A 19,314-nucleotide genomic window follows, 5' to 3' on the forward strand; every position below is an offset into this window, starting at 1 on the left:
ATCTGAGGTGGAGTGTAGGGGGGGAGGGCGGGCAAGGTGGGGAATCCTGCTTGTCTTTGTTTGAGGGTTGTGCCTGTGGGATGGGAGCATTAATCCCAGAAGAGCCCTCAGGAAAAGAAAAGCAGGGACTAGTCAAATGAAGTTCAGAGTCTGGTAATAATATGTTAAGGCCCGAGATGACATAGGTATGACAGTAATTTATATTTTATATATATTCACAAATCTTATGTTTATGTTCTAAATGTGGGGTCCAGGATCCTGTAAATCAAAACTTTGGCTATCAGAATGCAAGAGAATTTTCTTTAATTTTGACATATTATGCCGTGGGCCATATATCATTGCTGATACAATAAAGGGTACAGAGGAGTTATAGGTCTGGGTGTGGAGGGTCATTATCTTACAACTATCTCATCCCCAGTCATTTTACCAATTTTTCCTCTATTTTGTAATTTATATAAAAATGTTTATCTTCAAAGTTAATAACACCTTCCACAGCATATCTGCTGATGTCTAGCTCACAGCCTAGTGGATCCACCCTCTATGTTTTGTTTGTTTGTTTGTTATTTATTTTTGAGAGAGATTGAGAAAGAGAGAGAGAGAGGCAGAGAGAGAGAGGGAGAAAGAATCCCAAGCAGGCTCCATGCTGTCGGCATGGAACTTGACACAGGGCTTGATCTCACAAACCATGAGATCATGACCTGAACCAAAATCAAGGGCTGGTCACTTAGCTGACTGTGCTGTCAGGAACCCACGCCCTCTATTTTTGAGAATTCAGTTCTTTTAGAAAGATTACTTTTTCTAAGCACCACTCAGACATCACCACAGAGGTCTCAACTACTCTCCTGGCCATCAAGTAAGAAAACTAATCTGCACATAAGGTATGTAACTGAAAGCTGATCACTCTTCATAACCTTTATTCTTTCTTCATCCTCTGCCTCATTTCTTCTGTGTTGTATTCCCATTATCTCTGAGGCGCAGCTCTCTTTTTAATTTTTAAGTCAAACCCAAATCCCAATTCTTCTGGCTTACTTTCCTTTTTCCCACTTTTGCACTCAGTTTTCTGTATTTTTTCCTCTTTTCTTATCCCAGCTCCATTTTCTACCTTGTTTTTAGCACAACCACAGGCCATGTGGACAGGAAGTTCTCTCTTACTGCCATCTCCCCTGGGTCGCTCTTCCGACTTGCAGTAGAAACGAACAAGAAAACACATGGCGGACCTATGAATAGTACTGAGAGGAGGGAAGGAGAACTAGACCTTCACAGTCAGGATGATTTTTCTGATGTGCTGGCAGGAGTGAGGCTGGGATTTCTTACTCAGGAAGGCTCTACAGTGAAAGCTTGCAAGGCTTTATCCGTGAGAACAGCATCTTTATAGACAGAGAGACAGCTTTGAAGCCCCAGGGGAACATTGACAGCCATTCTGAGGACATCTTCTCTTTCAGTTTTCGAAAAATTGTGTTATCTGGAGGCCTAATTTGTGACTGTGCAGCCATTTTATTCACTTTTGGTTTCCTAAAACACATGATCCTTGTACCTTGTTTGTGGCCATTTACCATTTTCTTTTATTTCTAGTCTGCTTCTGTCTCATCAAAGAGATAAGTGTGGCAGGTTTCCTCACATAGGTATCCCCCATTGGTTCCACTGCTATTAAATTCTGCTGTATATTTTCTTTCTTTTTTTTTAAACATTTATTTATTTTTGAGACAGATAGAAACAGAGCATGAATGGGGGAGGGTCAGAGAGAGAGGGAGACACAGAATCTGAAACAGGCTCCAGGATCTGAGCTGTCAGCACAGAGCCCAATGCGGGGCTCAAACTCAAGGACCGCGAGATCATGACCTGAGCCAAAGTCGGATGCTCAACCGACTGAGCCACCCAGGTGCCCCTCTACTGTATATTTTCTATGCATGTGTTGGAGCCAGCTTTTTCTAACACATTCAATTGGAGTATTTCAGTGCTTATCTCTGGAGTAGCCCCTTAAAAAATAGCTTTTACTTCAGAGCAGGAGAGCATTAGCTATTCATCTCCTACCTCTGTTCTTCCTGCCCAGGACCCTCCCAGCCCTGATCACTCCAGCTTGCAGACCCCAGGCTGTGATCAGAACTGCTGGGGGTCAGGGCAAGATGTGAAGATCTTTCATGGAGAGAGGAAAACATATATTCCTGTGGAAGATGACACGTGTCCTGATCCGTCCTGGACATTTTTGTAAAAGTGTATCTATTCTATTTTTCCTATTGTTTTGGAAAAAAAATACTTTTAAAAATAGTTTTTTTTTGAAAATAAATATCTTATATATCTACTAGTGTAACAAACCATTTGTTAATAAATAGTTTTTTTTTTCAACGTTTTTTATTTATTTTTGGGACAGAGAGAGACAGAGCATGAACGGGGGAGGGGCAGAGAGAGAGGGAGACACAGAATCGGAAACAGGCTCCAGGCTCCGAGCCATCAGCCCAGAGCCTGACGCGGGGCTCGAACTCACGGACCGCGAGATCGTGACCTGGCTGAAGTCTGACGCTTAACCGACTGCGCCACCCAGGCGCCCCTAAATAGTTTTAATATTATATGATTTCAATTATTTCTTTGCTCCTTGTCATTATTAGAAGTGTCCAGTTTGATCAGTAAGTAGACCTAGAGCAACAAAACTGTAGCCTCTAAACAAGTTAAGACATCAGTTGCTGAATTAATCTTGTTGAATAAATGAATTGTTCTACGGCCATGTTTAGAAAAGTAATCCACACTCTTGCTTTAGTTTCCTTATTTATAAAATAGCAATAAAAATAGAATCTCTAGCAGCACCTGGCTGGCATAGTAGATAGAACATGCAGCTGTTGATCTCGGGGTCATGAGTTCAAGCCCCACTTTGGGTGCAGAGATTACTTAAAGAAATTTAAAAAAATGTAAAAAAAAAAAAAATAGAATCTCTATCATAGGATTTTTACCAAGATCAAGTGGCAACCTGAAACTTTCATGTTCCAACTTAAGTTCTCAGTTTTATATATTTTTTCAGCATGCTACCTGTTGTTTGTGGAATTTTGGTGCTGGAGTGAAGAAACAATCCATCGATATAACTGGGAGGACATTACTCTCATCTATAATGTGTTTTTTCCTTGTATTACAACCTATTCATTCCTTTAATGCTTTCAAGTTTATTCCCATATGTATTTGCTTTACCTCTGATTTCTCACTCCCCTTTCCTTTTTCTTCATAGTCTACTATACTATTTTTCATTTGTTTGCATATTTTCTTCCGAATATTGCATTATTTTGTGTACATTTAATTTACAGAAATGATATTGTTGACACAGGTCACTCTTTTTCTGTGAGTTTCTTTTTCCTCTGGAATAGTAGGATATTGGGTTTGGTTCTAAAACTCTTACTCTAAGATCAAAACTGGGCTGTATTTCATGAGAATTATATGGGGAGCTTCAGAAGAATGAAGATTCCTGAGACCTACTTAAAACTCCTAAACTCAGGGGCACCTGAGTGGCTCAGTTGGTTAAGTTTCTGACTCTTGATTTTGGCTCAGGTCATGATCTCATGGTTTAAGCCCCTCATTGGACTCTGTGCTGGCAATGTACAGCCTGTGTGGGATTCTCTCTCTCTCCCTCTCTCTCTGCCTCTCCCCTACTCGCACATACACTCTCTGTCTCTCTCTCTCTCCCTCTCTCTCTTTCCCAAAATAGATGAATAAGCTTAACAAAAAAAAACCCCAAAAAGCAAAAACAAAAAACCAAAAAAACAAAACAAAACACTCCTAAACTCATAACTTCCACTGGACTGGATGATCTTAAAAGTTTTTACGTTTCTGAAAATTTTGAGCTTTCCCTATGGTAGCAAATTATTCCTCTTTCATCTTTTAAATTCCATAATGATTCAGCAAGAAGATAAACTTCATTATTAGAAATAAATTTACAAAGAAAAACTATATCAACATGTTAAAAAGTGCTTGATTATAATGGTTGATTTTTCACATAAAACTTTTATCAAGTAAAAGGAGACACAAGTATTAAATGGTATATATACTACCTTAGGTCACAGGATTTTTTTTCCTTAATTAAAGAAAGTCATAAATGTTAGGTTGAATTCTTAATCAAAATTGCTCCTATGTGCTTGTAACATTTACCATTGGGCTGAGTGTTTATATGTCCAGTATTCATGGGCTTAACTGAATCAGAAGGTACATTTTTTTCCCCCAGAACACTGCTTCAATTATTAAAAGTCATTCTCTTTGAAAAAGTACTGTAGCTGCCAACATGTACTTTATGATTTACTTTTTAAGAAATTAAAATGCCTTTTTCATAAAATGAGATTTTAGAATATACCAATCCTTTATATTAGAATTATGTTCTTGCTAAGAGAGGTGAAACATTTAACTTGAAATGTATCTTATCTTTATGATGTGTCAACACAGTATTTACTGATCCGTTTTTATTAGCCTCTTTTCCAAGCAGCTGCTCTTGAGATTATAGATTAAGAACAAAGAGGAAATATAACTTGTCTGCAATGACAAAATGAGAGGAGAGTGAACACAATGGGGATATTTCAGTCCAATTCCATTCATTATTTGTTTTTTTCTACGTAAAGGATCACTCAGAATAAGCCGAAAGTGAGAGACAGTTATTTGAATAGTGTGGGAACCTTTTTAGCCAAATGTATTATGGATAAGAAATACACAGTTTAGGGAATAGGCATAGGAATGTTACACCTAAGTGTAATAGACAGTGAACTTCTCAGGAGATTCAAGCTCTATTGTCTTTTATTTTCACAAAATGGAGTATTAGGGGTTGGCAATGGACTCTGGAACCTCTGATGAGGTTTCCTGGTAGTGCTGTACTATGTGAATGAACTAGGAAGACAGAAGAAAGGAAGGCAACTTTTATATCCAGGATGGGTAGGTAGGAAAGGATCCTCGGTAAAATGGCTTTAGCTTGTTCCTAGGTCAAGAGCATGCTTCCTTTAAACCCATTGGGTCATTCGCCCTATAAATGTTGAATTTTCTCACTTTCTTTTCCTCCATTTGTTCTCCTACTTATTTATTTTCAAATTCAGTCAACTTGTAAAGTTTCTATTGTGTCCATTATTGAGACTATCTTAACTGGTGATATCATTGCATGGCTACTCAGAAAACTGACTCTATGAATCTACAGACATGTGATAAGTGAATTAAAATTTTAATATAGGCATGTTTCCAACGTGGGTTAAATTTTTTAGTAGCTCATCTGAGAGGAGATTTTTTTTTTTGAGACTTCCTCTGATATTTCAACAGAGATTAATCAACAGAAGTTAAAGCAGATTGTGATTTAGCTGCAGAAGGGAAAATCTAAAGCAATTCTAACCTTCACCTACTGGTTCAAAGGCTGAGGGGGCTTTGAAATAAAAATTTGTTTTTCTAAGGTAAGCTGTAAATATTTAGATCTAAAGATGTGAAAAGTCTTTTCCAGATGTATTTTAAGAATAAAGCAACACTCCTTTGAGAGAAGCCGTTTACAATTGCACCTAGCTTCAAAATGAGAAAATGAACACTAAGTTAAGTGATTTGGTTCAAGGTTACAAAAACCTTGTCTAAGTAAGAGCCTAACTCCCTACTGGTAATAAGGAGCATAAATTTTGCAGCTTTTTTATTCCAACATGAGGTCTCGGAACCCTGGAGTCAGAAAGTTGACAAATTACTTATTTCACAAAGATTTACTAAGTATCCCTTAGGTGTCTCTGCTGGCCATACACGGAGATTAAGGTCAGAGAAATGTGAGGGGCCTTTGCCAGGTACGTTCTTCTCTACTTGGGAGAAGCAGAAATTAAATATGCAGAAAAAGCCCATTACTTAATGATCATTGTGGCAAGTGTCACGTAGAAGACAATCAAGTAGTTATGAGTATCTGTTACAGAAGTCCTGCTCTAGTCTGATGAATCCAGAAAGACGTAATGAGGCCACGGTGTCTGAATCCAGGTCTAAAAAGAAGCCATTTGGGGGCCTGCTGGGCACTCCGGTTAGAAGGAACAGCAGGAAGTTTTCCAGGCGGGAAAGAAAAGGAACAGGGCCAAGCGTGAGGAAATGGAAGCAGGCCAGCGTATTGAAGAAGCAACTGGAACCAAGACCTATCGCTTGAAGTTAGCCAGAAGTAAGACTTTCAGACAGCTTCTGCATCCCTGGGAGCACTGGGTTAGCTGGATATGTGAACAGAAGGCAGGGAGTGAGTTGAGGGGTCACTGAAGTTTTGTAAGAAAGAAATTCATACTGGGAAAAAGTAGGCATACGTTCCACTTTATTTATTTATGTTTATTTTATTTTGTTATATTATTTTTTAATTTAACTTTTTAATTTCCGTATAGTTAACATACAGTCATATTAGTTTCAGGTATACACTTTAGTGATTCAACAGGTCTTACAGTACTCAGAGCTCACCACGCTGAGTGCACGCTTCATTGCCTTCACCTATTTCACCCCACCTCCACTCTGGTAATCACCAGTTCTCTAATTTTTAGAGTTTTTGTTTTTCTTTGTTTTGTTTCTTATAACCCACGTATTAGTGAAATCATATGGATTTGCCTTTCTCTGGCTGACTTATTTTACTAAGAATTATACCCTCAAGATCCATCCACGTCGTTGCAAATAACATGCCACTTTATAGACAGCATTTTAGTTAAATTTCAAAGCATAATAAAGTAGGTTTTATCCCCTTTATTTCACATACAAAGAAACTGGGCTCAGAAAGTGTAAATAATTTGTATAAAATTCCAGCAGACTAGCTCAAAAGCTGGCACTTGACTAATGTTTCTTAAGACTCCCCCTTCAAAACAAAACAAAACAAAAAACTATCAAGGAAAGCATCATCAACTTCACCAATAGCACCACTCTGGAATCATAGACTTCTGTCTGGCCAAATAACAGAGCCATTTACCTCAGGAGAGGAACTAACCACTGAGGTCGTGCGCCTTCCTTCAGTTCACAGATGAGGAAACTGGAGACAAATGTTGCAGAATAATACTCCTAACACACCCAAGGCCATGACGATGTGAGTTATTGGAAGAGACTGGGTTTATCATGAAAGGCCACAGTGCTTTTCACCTTACAACCCCAGGCTGCAACCATGTTTCTGCAGCAGACTCAAAGGTTAGTGCCTAAGAGAACCACTGTACATCTAATACTTTGACAGACTGAGGCCGCCATATTTACTGAAAGAAGTCATCTTGAGGGGCCCCTGGGTGGCTCGGTTGGTTAAGCATCTGACTTTGGCTCAGGTCATCATCTCGCATTTTGTGGGTTCCAGCCCTGTATCAGGCTCTGTGCTGACAGCTCAGAGCCTGGAGCCTGCTTCAGATTCTATGTCTCCCTCTGGCAGTACCTCCCCAACTCGTGCTCTCTCTCTTTCTCAGAAATAAATAAATGTTAAAAAAATTAAAAAAAAAAGAAGTCATCTTGAACTTTAGAGGCAAAAACCTCATTTTATCCTCCTCCTTGATAATATCTGTTTTTGTTTCATCTACATAATTAGAAATCCTTCTGTGTGAATAAACCAAGAAAATTTATTTTCTATCATCCCAGAGAGATAAGCCACCTTGCTCTCAATTCCAAAACTTTTCTGGAAACTTTGGGAGTTTCTGAGAATTGGATAACTATTCTGATACTGTAGAATAGAAAACCTTTGAGGTGGGCGGAATAGGAGAAAAAGCCAACTCAAAATCGGTTTTTAATGTTTTTAGATTTTTCAGGAAACCAAAACAGGGGCACTGTTTGCCTATGCCAAATTGTTTTCAGAATGGATGAATCTGTATATGTTCATAAAGAACATTCTGTTCAAAATGGGTAAATGCAAATTAATTGGGCTTTTAACATTAAAAATGAATGCCAGGGAGCAGGTATCTTAAGAGAAACAGTTCTGAAAAATCAAGTATCAATCATATTTAGTTAGGTTCTCCACTAGAGGGCAAAAAGGACATTTCAACACAACAGATGCCTTAATGACAGGCTGGCATTTGAGACCAGGCATGTTTCAGGTTATCTAATCGCCAGTGTTCATTCTTAAAATGTACTTAGTGTAATCACAAACAGTTGACTTTTAAATTTCTTCCAGGAAATCAAGAACAATCAATTCTTATACCTCTGTCTCTGAGCTCGTTTGTTGTCATCTATAGCTAATTTTTTTCACTGTAACATTTTTAATAAAATAATTTTAAAAATTAAGAACTTACTAATTCATAAGAACTGTGCAGTAGGAGGCAGGCTGGATGGCAATTTTAGTGAGGAAAGGTACACTTGGACAAAGATGATTTTTAAAGCTCTTATAAAAAACATACTGGCTCCTTAGAATCTATTGACCATACTTGTGTTTTATAGGCATAAAGAAAATAAACTGCCATCAAGTTGCACCTTGTTCAGGTAGAGGCACAAAGGAAAAATGAGTTCCTTGTATATCAGAGCACTCAGCTGCCACCTGCCTCTTCCCCAGTGCATGGTATCTAGAGCTGTTTCCTTGGAAACAGAGCCTGAGACAAGCGTTCAGGTGTTTGTGATTTACTGAGGTTGTGCTATTTCCTGTAAAAGAGAGAGTGAATCCTCATTGAGAAGGACAAGTAGCAGAGCAAATGTGTTCTCAGGTAGAGGTGAGCCTTGGCCTAACTCATAGGGAGGGTAGCATAGATTGCAAAGTTATCCACCCTTGTGGAAAAGGTGCTGAACTTTGATCCCCACTGTCAGTCAATCTTTGGTTGTGGACCATGATGTGGGAGAGTGTCAAGAAACTTAGCTGAGGGCTAAGGGCTGGTATCCTCAACTGAGGGCAATGGTCTATAGAAGGAGGCAGCTGTAGGCCCTGAAATATGATAAAAACCCTTGTGGAGGCATTCATCTTTGTAAACCGAGTTTTTATAAATTGAGTCTCCATATATATATATATATATATATACACACACACACACACACACACACACACACACACACACACATACATATATATGTTTATCTTTGAGCACAGTTGTTTGTCTAAACTTCCTTTAATGCTATGACTTATTTTTCAAATGTCTTTTGTATGAGGTTGATCCACATCCAACAGTTCTTGACCTACAAGAACATCAATTTTATCAGTTTGATATGGTTCAACCTACTTTTTTGTCTCATTGCTTTAATTTATTTCATTATTCTTTTACTCAATGTAACAAAAACCACATATACCATGTGGTATGTGCATCATGGAGGAGTCTCTTATTTTGAAACTTCAGGGCAGAATGTTCCTATGTGGCTTCATCTTGCCTAATGTGATCACTGTTTTACTCCTTTCACTAAAATATAAGCAGAACATTTTTTCAGATTTTTCAATTTGTTGAAGTTTACCCACGTGTGACTGGTTCAATACAACTCAGAACATTTCCTTTACAGCTATCAAATAATAGTACCCATTTGCCCTCAATAAGCCTTATGTTCCATATGTTCTGTGAATCAAGTAGCAACCTTTTGTGGAAGGAAGATATGACCATGGGGTTGGACCCTTCTTCAGGTTGTTTAAAAATATTTACTTAGCTCCCATTGGTCATTGAAACACTACCTTAGTTCTATTGAAGCATTAAAATGAAGCATAAGGTCTCTCCTTTGCCCTCAAAGAATCAGAGGTCAACCACTAATCTCAATACTTTGTATTGTTAAGAATATATACTTATGATGGTCAGATCTTCTTGTCCATTGAGTTTTTTGTTTACTAGTATATAATGTATTTTCTTGTCTCTTATAATTTTTTTCTTAAGGTGCATCCATTTATAAATATAACATTGCTATTCCAGTTTTATTTTGTCTCATTTTGGATAGATAAATCTTTTCCTCTTATTTTCAATTTTTATACGTTTTCTTGTGTGTGTGTATTTTTTATTGACTAAATATTCTCTGGTCTTGATTTTTAATTGTGCCTATAGAGATTTCTCTTAATGTATGAGATTATCTCACTACATGACCTTAATATTGTCATATTATTTTACATTTTCCATTACTACAATTTCTTTTCTCTCCAGCTTTCCACCCAAGAGATTTGGTTTTAGTTTACTAGTTTAAAAGTGATTCATTCTATTTTGTTGTTATGATTGCCCTTAACTTAGGGTCCACATTCATGTTCATATATCCTTATTAATATCTAAATCTTCTAGTAAGACAAGTCTCATCTTGCCCCTTCCATTACCTCTCATCATGTTGATATATTTCATTCTCAATTTTTATTTCTGCCATTTTATGGTTATAATTTCTGTCTTTTACATGGTCTTTCTTTTTTCTATTTTCTTTTTTTAATGGCAAAACCATACTCAGAGTGCTTTATTACCCTACCTTCCTGAATTTCCTACTTCACCCTCCTGCATTTGTTTCTCTTCTTGATCTAAGAAGGCCTTTAAAGCGGTCCTTATTTGGCAAATATTCTGAAGCTTCGTATGCCTGAGAATGCATTTTATGCTTCAAAATTTCAATAACATTTTAACAGTTTATCAAACTGTAGGTGATAAAAATATTAGACAAATATGTACTATTATAAGCATTTGTATCCTAATTTGCAAAAGATCTCACTCTTTGGAATGGCTAAAACCTACTAACATAACATAACCAAACATAGGGGTTTTCTATGGACTTCTAACTTAGTAAATACCACATCCATTATGGTTTGAAGTTTGAATAAAAACTACCATGGCTGTTAGGATGTGCTTTTGGCGGGAAGATAGCAAGGAGTAAAAGGAGACAGATTCTCCAGGGATGAGATTTTAGAGATGAGATTCTCCAGGGATGAGGGCTGCCTCTAGTATGTAGCCTGTCTGCCCCACTTCCTTGGAGGTGGACCCCATTCCTCCATCTTTATATACACTGCTTCACAGTACATTTCAGGAATGACATGAGCCCCTCCTAACACTCTTACCTTGTCTTCCATATACCTTGAAACTGTCACTACACTCACTGCCTAGCCCCCCATCTTGCCCCACCTACATCCTGCAGTGCCTATTGTAACTTGGTCTTAGATTGCAGCCATTCCTGACATATTCTGACAGCCTTGCTCTCCCGATCTTAAGTCATACAGTCTTCAGCTCATTTGCTCTCTTCCTCTTCAACCTCTCCTCCTTACATTCTCAAAGATGCTGCTGGGAGTGGAGTGTTAGGGGAGAGCAGAATGGGGTCTGGTAGGGGGGTGTTTGGAAGTCGGGGAGAACACAGTTTGACCCCATCATGTTTGTGCCTGTTCCTCCTAAGAAACACTTTTCCAAATTTTTGTAATACATCGATTGACATCTGTTGACACACTCCTGGGTCCTGGGATAGGTTTCTTGCAACTTGGGAATAACTAGTTGCAAATTAGGAACAGCTGGAATTGGACTGAAAAATATTTTTGAGGCTGAATCTTGATACCGAGCTGTATTTTTTATTATTTGTCCCATTGGAATATAATAGCTAATAGCCCTTATGTTCTATGGAAAAGAAAGAACAGGGGAGAAAAATAACCCACCAACATTATCTTTTGTGAAGAAAGAGTCTTTTGGTTTATGATTGTATTAGAATGAGTATGATATCAACAACAATTGAAAGTGATGTTTTGCTTGTAGTACTAAGCAAATAATTGTGCCCTTGAAGGTTAGAGGAAAGACAGAGAACAAATATGCTTCCTTGTCAATTCCAATTTCAGTTTCCCGAATTTGAATCCCGAATTTGAATGGTGTTGGAATATAGATGTTGTTCCATTTTCATTACAACCTGGGAGCTGTGCAATGAAAAAAGTGAATGGTGTAGTTCAACCCCTTAGGGAAGTCATTTTCTAGTTGAGAAAGAAGGAAGTCTAGATGAAAAATGTGAATAAACACAGGGATGTGGTATTTGTTTTCAAAACAGGCTGAACACAGAGTAGATGAGAAAAAAAATTCCATTAAACTGCCCTTTAGAACGTGGTCTTTAGAGGAAGGAATTCTAACTGTCCCAAGTCTATCCCTCCTGGGATGGAAGAGAAAAGGTGAACAATAAAAATAGTTTAATTTGTAAATTTTCAATCATATCTAAAAAGACTTATTACAAAGATCAGAGCAGAAAATTCCTGTTTTCTTACTGGTATTAGATTTACTGGTACTTAGACCCCAAAATAATGATATTAATGATCAACACTCAATAGGAAGTTTTCTCTGGGTTTATAAAACAATGAAAATATACCAAATGCCAACTGAGTATATGACAATACTCAGGGAATACACAGAGGGATGTTGTGAAACTTCGTAGTATTTATAAAAGTTCATACATACAAGGAGCAAGTAGCACAGTTAAGAATTGATATTAAGGATTCCAGATAAGATTCTTTTTTAGTTTTAATTTTTAATGTTTATTTATTTTTGAGAGAGAGAGAGAGAAGGAGGGAGAGGGGGAGAGAGAGCACAAGCAGGGAGGGGCAGAGAGAGAGGGAGAGGGAGAATCTGACAGTGCAGAGACAGATGCGGGGCTCAATCCCGAGAACTGCGAGATCATGACGTGAGCTGAAATCAAGAGCTGGACGCTTAACCAACTGAGTCACCCAGGTGCCCCTCCAGTTGAGATTCTATGGAGAGTTCATCTTTACCATTGATGGAGGTACAGCTTCTAGCTCAGCTGTGGCTCAGTGCCGGAGATTCCAAGAAAGAAGCAATTTTTTTTTTTTCTGAGACAGCATCATTTATCCATCAACAGAGTTCCTTTTATATGTCACAGACTCACCGAGTTATCTGAGTAGAGGAGGTACCAGAACTCATCTAGTTAGGGCCCAGAGTTTAAAGATGAGGAAACCAAGGCCCAGAGCCAAAGTGATGTTCCCTAAGTCACACATAGGAAAAAAAAAAAAATTAAAGATTTTATTTTTGAGTAATCTCTACACCAGCATGGGACTTGAACTTACGACCGCAAGATCAAGAGTCACATGGTCTACCAGCTGAGCCAGCCAGTCACCCCTGGCATGGGAAAATTTTTAATACTTTTCGGCATCACCAAAAAAGAGATGCTGCATCTTTAAATTCTAAAAATAAATATTTAAATTACTGATATTCTGTAGGTAATTTTTCAGGCTAGTGCAGAAGAGCTCTTTAAGACATATGGGGTAGGAGTAGTATATTTCTCCCTGTCATTGAGAGCAGGTTTTTCCTCATAGCACATGTCATAAACTGCCCTCAGTAACAGAAAACTTGGATCACTCCCATGTTTTGTTCAAGGCATAGACTTTTTAAAAAATTTTTTAATGTTTATTTATTTTTGAGAGAGAAAGACAAAGCGTGAGTGGGGGGAGGGGCAGAGAGAGAGGGAGACACGGAATCCAAAGCAGGCTCCAGGCTCTGAGCTGTCAGCACAGAGCCCAGTGTGGGGCTTGGACCCATGAACCATGAGATCATGATCTGAGCTCAACCAACCACGCTCAACCAACTGAGCCACGCAGATGCCAAAGGCATAGACTCGAGCAATAAAGCGGATCCAGTGTTTGGTATACAGCAGCTCGAAGTCTTTATGGGAAATAAGACAAACCCATATTTCGTACTCTTCATTCCCTTACCGAGCATTTTGAAGGACTTCCACCTTTACATCGTAAGTGGAGGTGGTGCCTGAGAAGAAGTTTGCAAGACATTTAAGCAGTTCAAGAGAAACTAGAAATACAAACCTGCAGGTAGAGTTGGTAGCCTCAAACACAACTAAATTCATTTCCTTTTTGGGCAAAAGAATTGTGAGTGTTAGGGTGCCTGAGTGGCTCAGTCGGTTAAGTGTCCTACTTGGGATCACGTCATGATCTCAAGGTTCATGGGTTCGAGCCCCACATAAGTCTCTGTGTTGACAGCTCACAGCCTGGAGCCTGCTTTGGATTCTGTGTCTTCCTCTCTCTCTCTGCCCCTCCTCTGCTCATACTCTTTCTCTCTCTGTCACTCAAAAATAAATAAACATTAAAAAAAATAAGAAAAGATTTAAAGAAAAAATTGTGAGGGTCAAATAGAACACATGTGCATGATAGTTCTAGCTCAGAATTCCCTCGACTTGCAAAATTTCATACAAATGAGTTCTTTAGGAATGCAGTAAATGCGTCCTAGTTCTTCACTAATTCAGAATTCTTTAATTTTGCAAGTCAGAAAGGCCTCTTTTCCATAGCCATCTCATTCATTCTTTCTTTCCTTAATTTATTTACCCAGTAATCATTTGCTTGTACTCTGTGCGGAGCAAATCCTGTGCCAAGTGTAAAGGTCCTAAAACTGAATGACACAATCCACGTGATGCCCAAAGACTTACACTTTCATAATGACAGCATTATATACCTATGAAATACACGATTTGCTGTAGGTATTGCTAAAATAGTTTGTCACATCTATTTTGAGGGATGTTCTTCAGACGGTTACACTGTAACTTGAGTGGTTCACAAGTCTACACCAGGAAATGGAAGTGGAAGTTACCGTTTACCAAAGATGAATGGAGTGAAGGAGATTTAGGAGAAGATATAGCTCAGCTAAGAAGCAATCTCAAAGGATTGAATTGTGAATAGCATTTGTAGCACTCTTGCCAATTTTAAAATGTTAACATTTCTCACAAATCTTCCTCTGCTTCATAATTTCTGGTAGCCAAGAAAACCACCTTCATCTTCATGTGGGAGGCCACCAAAGTTAGAGCTTTGAATTCCATTTCTCATGTGGAGTCAAGACTTAAAGAAGTGGTTTAACCACATTTTGCATGTTTTCTTTTTTTCTGGTTGTCGGGGTTCTGATTTCTTCAGTTGGTTTGAGCTCATTTATCTGTCTTTGTTAGAGAAGTTCGTGTTACCTTGGGAGAAGAAGTGACATTTATAAGAAAGCCCCACACTGGTAACAAACACTTCATAAGGCTTTATATTAGTGTGGTGGCAGCTGGGATCAAGAGTGTAATAAAAATCAACTGAATATTGTGTTCAAATACCACTTGTTGATTATCCCACAGTAGTGAGTGAGCAAAGGTCCAATTAATCTGTGATACAATATCCAGGACATGAGTTTGCATCCAGGATAAAAGTATGTTGTGTCTCATTTCACCTGAGCTTTCTATCTCACTCATCCTTCTATGCTGAATAATGCTCTGATGATAAAATTACTAACTTTTCAGGTTTTTTTTTGAGGCATAATAGTAATATGCTTTCCAGAACACTTAGTACCAAATAAACAGTCTTGAATGACTCTGTCCTTCACCATACACCTACTCACTGCATAGCAAGCCACTCACCTATGTAGAATTTATTTTGTTTTATTTTTTAAGTAGGTTCTATGCCCAACATGGGGCTCAAACTCATGACCCTGACATCAAGAGTCACTCATTCTACCGACTGAGCTAGCCCAGGTACCCCTGTAGAATTTATTTTAACGGTTTAGCTTCATTGTTACCATTCTTATTGTGAGAAGATTTTCACACAATATTTTATTGTCCTCTGCACTTAGCATCTCTAGCCCTCATGTGGTACAAAGTCTCTCTATTCAGCAGAGATATCAACACTCAACATTAATTTTCTCCAAGGCTTCTCAGTGTGTCTTCCCTAATCAGTAGGGAAGTCATATCAACATGTCTACCTGATGCTTCTTCACTCATCCTAGGGCATAGGGGGTCTAGAGTCACCCAGGAAAATCTTGAGTCTGTTCCACACTGTAAGGCAATGCTTTTATATAAACCTTCTTCTTTATTCTCTCTCTTGAATTACATAAATCTTCCAAGCCCCCTGACCTCTCACTCCACTTCCACAGCCTTCCATATTTTGCACATCAGTCACAATGACTTTCTCTCTTCTTCTTTTTTTTTTTTTTTAATGAAAATCTGATCACACATGCCCCTTTCTTGCTGAAAGTACTTCACTGGTTTCTCATTGCCTGGAGAATGAAGTCAGACTCCTCATCTGACACATAAGCTCCATTGTATTATGTCTCCGGTGTGGCCTTTCATAACTATACCAGACACTCCTGACTGCTTCTGATCTCTGAATGAGGCACTCATGTCTTCAATATGTGGCTGTTCCTTTTGCAAAATGATGCACCCCACTCCCTTACCATGGCACCCTGTCCTGTCTCCTGAGTAACTTCCCGGCATATTACCACTATACCCTTGCTTTGAAAGCACAGTCTCTGAAACTTTCATCCTGGATTCCAGTCATGGCTCTGCCGCTTTCTAGTTCTGGACCTGAGTGCTTTAATTTCCTCATCTGTGAAACAGGGTAATACCAGTGCTCACTAGAGTGTTGTGAAAAGTAAACTAATATGTGTAAGGAATTCGTCATGTGAGTGCATAATAAATTGTTATGGCTAAATCCATTAACCTTCAAAGATATTATTATCACATTTTATTTTACATTTTTAGTCAGCTTGAGGATAATACAAAGGCAAACCCACTGTGATAAAAAAAAAATCATAAAGAGAAGAAAGCATTCCAAAGCCAAACATAAATGATTAGGGAAATACCAGTTAATTTGGATTCATCATTTTCTGTTCTCATCTGTTGATTAGGGTAGTTAACACACAGTTTCTGAAATTAAAGATTAAAATGAAATGGATATAAATGAATGAGTGCCTATATTGGAAAGAAGGAATGGAGTATAAAAATAGGTATTACATAATTATTCAATTACTTTTGTAATCTTAGCTGAAAATTTTATTGGAAGGTTTCCAACATTTTAAAATTTTTGGATATTTATCCTATTATATCTTAAGCGACTAGGAGAATGAAAATTTGCCATTGTGCAAACTCTAATGATTTATATAATTACCCTAGAGCTTGGCCTAGGTATGCTAAAGATTCTGCTGCCTCCAGGACCAATTACCTGGGTCTAAGGTTTGAAATGGTACATAGAGTCCAGTCCTGAGCCATACTTAGGATCTCAGGAGACCTCAATGAATGAGAACTAAGCACTTCCAGATGATTTCTGGAATGCTATTTAGATCTCTAGTTGGCTCTGGGACCAGATCATGCTTCTATTTAAAGCGATGGTCTTAGGCAGCTAGGAAGTCTTGATGTTACGATACCCAGAGGATTTCATAGTTGGGAACAGAGTGTAATGTTTGGGATTTAGTGAAACTATAGCTTTAAATAAAAGCAGGCTCCATTTGTGAAAATCTGCTGGAACAGAGGGAGGGAAGCCTGAGGAGATGTGGAACAGGACCTCCTTGGCTATCCTAGCAGCCAATGATGGCACCCTCCCTGGGCCAAGGCCAGATTGTTGGGCTCCTCTGAATTTTACTGGAGGATTAGGAACTAGTCACTGCTCTACTGATTTACTGATCAAAGCAGGACCCTAGTGAGAGTGAAAGGGGGGGGAATTATTTTTATAATCCTGATTTGCCCAGGACAATAGTAGGAACAAGGAATGCTCTGGCAAATCAGGTACTGCGGTTCCCCCGAAGTTGAAATGAGGAGAGATGGTGAAAAAAGGGGGGCAGATTTATTATGAATGATAGCCCGTCCCTGCCCTTCATGTATATGGGTCCCTCATTCTGCCTCTCTCTTTTCCTGCATTACCTTTGCCTTTTTCTATCTTAATAGGTTTAAATGTATGTATAATGCTTAGAAGACCCCTGCAACAATAAACATTTCTATATAAGCAAAAAGCCTCTCTCCTATTAAAATGGCACTGTGTTGTAAAGTAATTGTAATACCCTCATCCTGTAAGATTGCAATGCTTATGAAGTCCCTATACATTGAGATTCTTAATGTTTGCAATACACAATGCTTTATATTCTGAGGAAGCATTTACTCTCTGTAGACACATCTGCATATACTGGGATCTGAGCATGATTGGTTTCTTTCGCTTTTGGAGCTTTTCAGTTTGAGGCCTATTGTGAGGATTGAGACATAAATATAACTTTGTTTCCTCTCTGTGAAATCTGCCATGTGTTTTAACAATTCATTTATTCAATAAATAATTAATAACTATCTATGCTATATGCCAAACACTGTTAAGAGTTTATGTGAGACACAAAGATAAATAAGATATGGTCTCATGCTCAATGTATTCACCACTGACACTTTTTTTTCTATGTCAAGAATATCTGCCCATGTTTTTAATAACAAATCAAATCAAATTTAAATTCAAATCAAATGTTTACATTTGGAAGAATCTACTGTGGTCAGCGATAATATACTTATGTCATTGCTTAAATATCTATTTTAAATGAAATTTAAACATTTATTTCTCCTTACTCCTACCCCTGATCACATCCTGGGCAACTTTTCTGTGAAGCTGAGTCATCCAATGGTGGCTATTCCTGAACATGAAATTCTTGATTCCAAAGAGGTAAATGTAAGATACAATTAGAGATATAGTTATCCATTTCCATGTGATATTAGGTTGTAGAAATAAATCTTATTTTAAAAAATATTAATAGTTAAAGTATTTTTAATATTGAAATTATTTAAATATTATTAAATTATTTAAATATTAAATTTAAATATCTAAATTTTAATTTTTTTAATGTTTATTTTTTTTTTGAGAAAGAGAGACAGAAACAGAGGATGAGCAGGGGAGGGACAGAGAGAGAGGGAGACACAGAATCTGAAGCAGTCTCCAGGGTCTGAGCTGTCAGTACAGAGCCCGACTCGGGACTTGAACTCACGGACCACGAGATCATGACCTGAGCCAAAGTCGGAGGCCTAACCGACTGAGCCACCCATGCACCCCAATATTTACATTTTTTAAAAAAGAAAAAAACTAACTGGTCCACTTTGTGTTGTTCAGAAGCAATTGATAGCTGAGTAAGTACATTCTTGCTGCTTGTCGATGTGAAAGGTGGTTCTAGAGGTCCCCATGTGTGTAGCACCTTGATCATAAACCAACTCTTTCTATCCCAATATCTGTCTTTGAGATTTCCACTTCGGATACATATGTGAAACACTGTTGTCCTGTCTCGACCGTCAAAGAGTGCCCATAATACTTATGGTGGGTGTTGTGAATCAGCAGCCCCAATGTCTCATGGTGTCTCAGTTATAGCTCATTGGAAGGTGTCTGGCGAGCTCACTGAGCACTGCCCCTGATCCCCTGGTAAATTCTGCTCAGGGCAGTAGCATATAGGCAAAAGCATACCAGTTGAAACATACCTGTCAATTTTCATACAAATGTGCAGTCACTTCACATCTTGTGCCCCTCTTCGTAGGGGCACCTGGGTGGCTCAGTCTGTTAAGCATCTGACTCCTGATTTCAGCTCAGGTCATGATGTCACGGTTCATGGGTTTTAGCCCAGGTTCAGGCTCTGGGCTGACAGTGTGGAGCCTGCTTGGGATTCTCTGTCTCTCCTCTCTCTTTGCCCATCCCCTGTTCTCTCTTACTCTCTCTCTCTCTCTCTGTGTCAAAATAAATAAACTTAATTTTTT

The 19,314-nt window shown here is 38.3% G+C and overlaps 1 protein-coding gene across 1 annotated transcript in view; it reads left to right on the top strand.

The window, feature by feature from the left end:
- Positions 1-19,314, top strand: part of LOC122489639 (muscular LMNA interacting protein) — a 250,265-nt gene that overhangs the window by 221,585 nt on the left and 9,366 nt on the right. Inside the window, 1 exon segment of the mRNA XM_043591667.1 lies at positions 18,188-18,241. Within this exon segment, the coding sequence (XP_043447602.1) occupies positions 18,188-18,241 (54 nt within the window).

Source organism: Prionailurus bengalensis, chromosome B2, assembly GCF_016509475.1.
Source record: "Prionailurus bengalensis isolate Pbe53 chromosome B2, Fcat_Pben_1.1_paternal_pri, whole genome shotgun sequence".
Taxonomy (NCBI): Eukaryota; Metazoa; Chordata; class Mammalia; order Carnivora; family Felidae; genus Prionailurus; species Prionailurus bengalensis.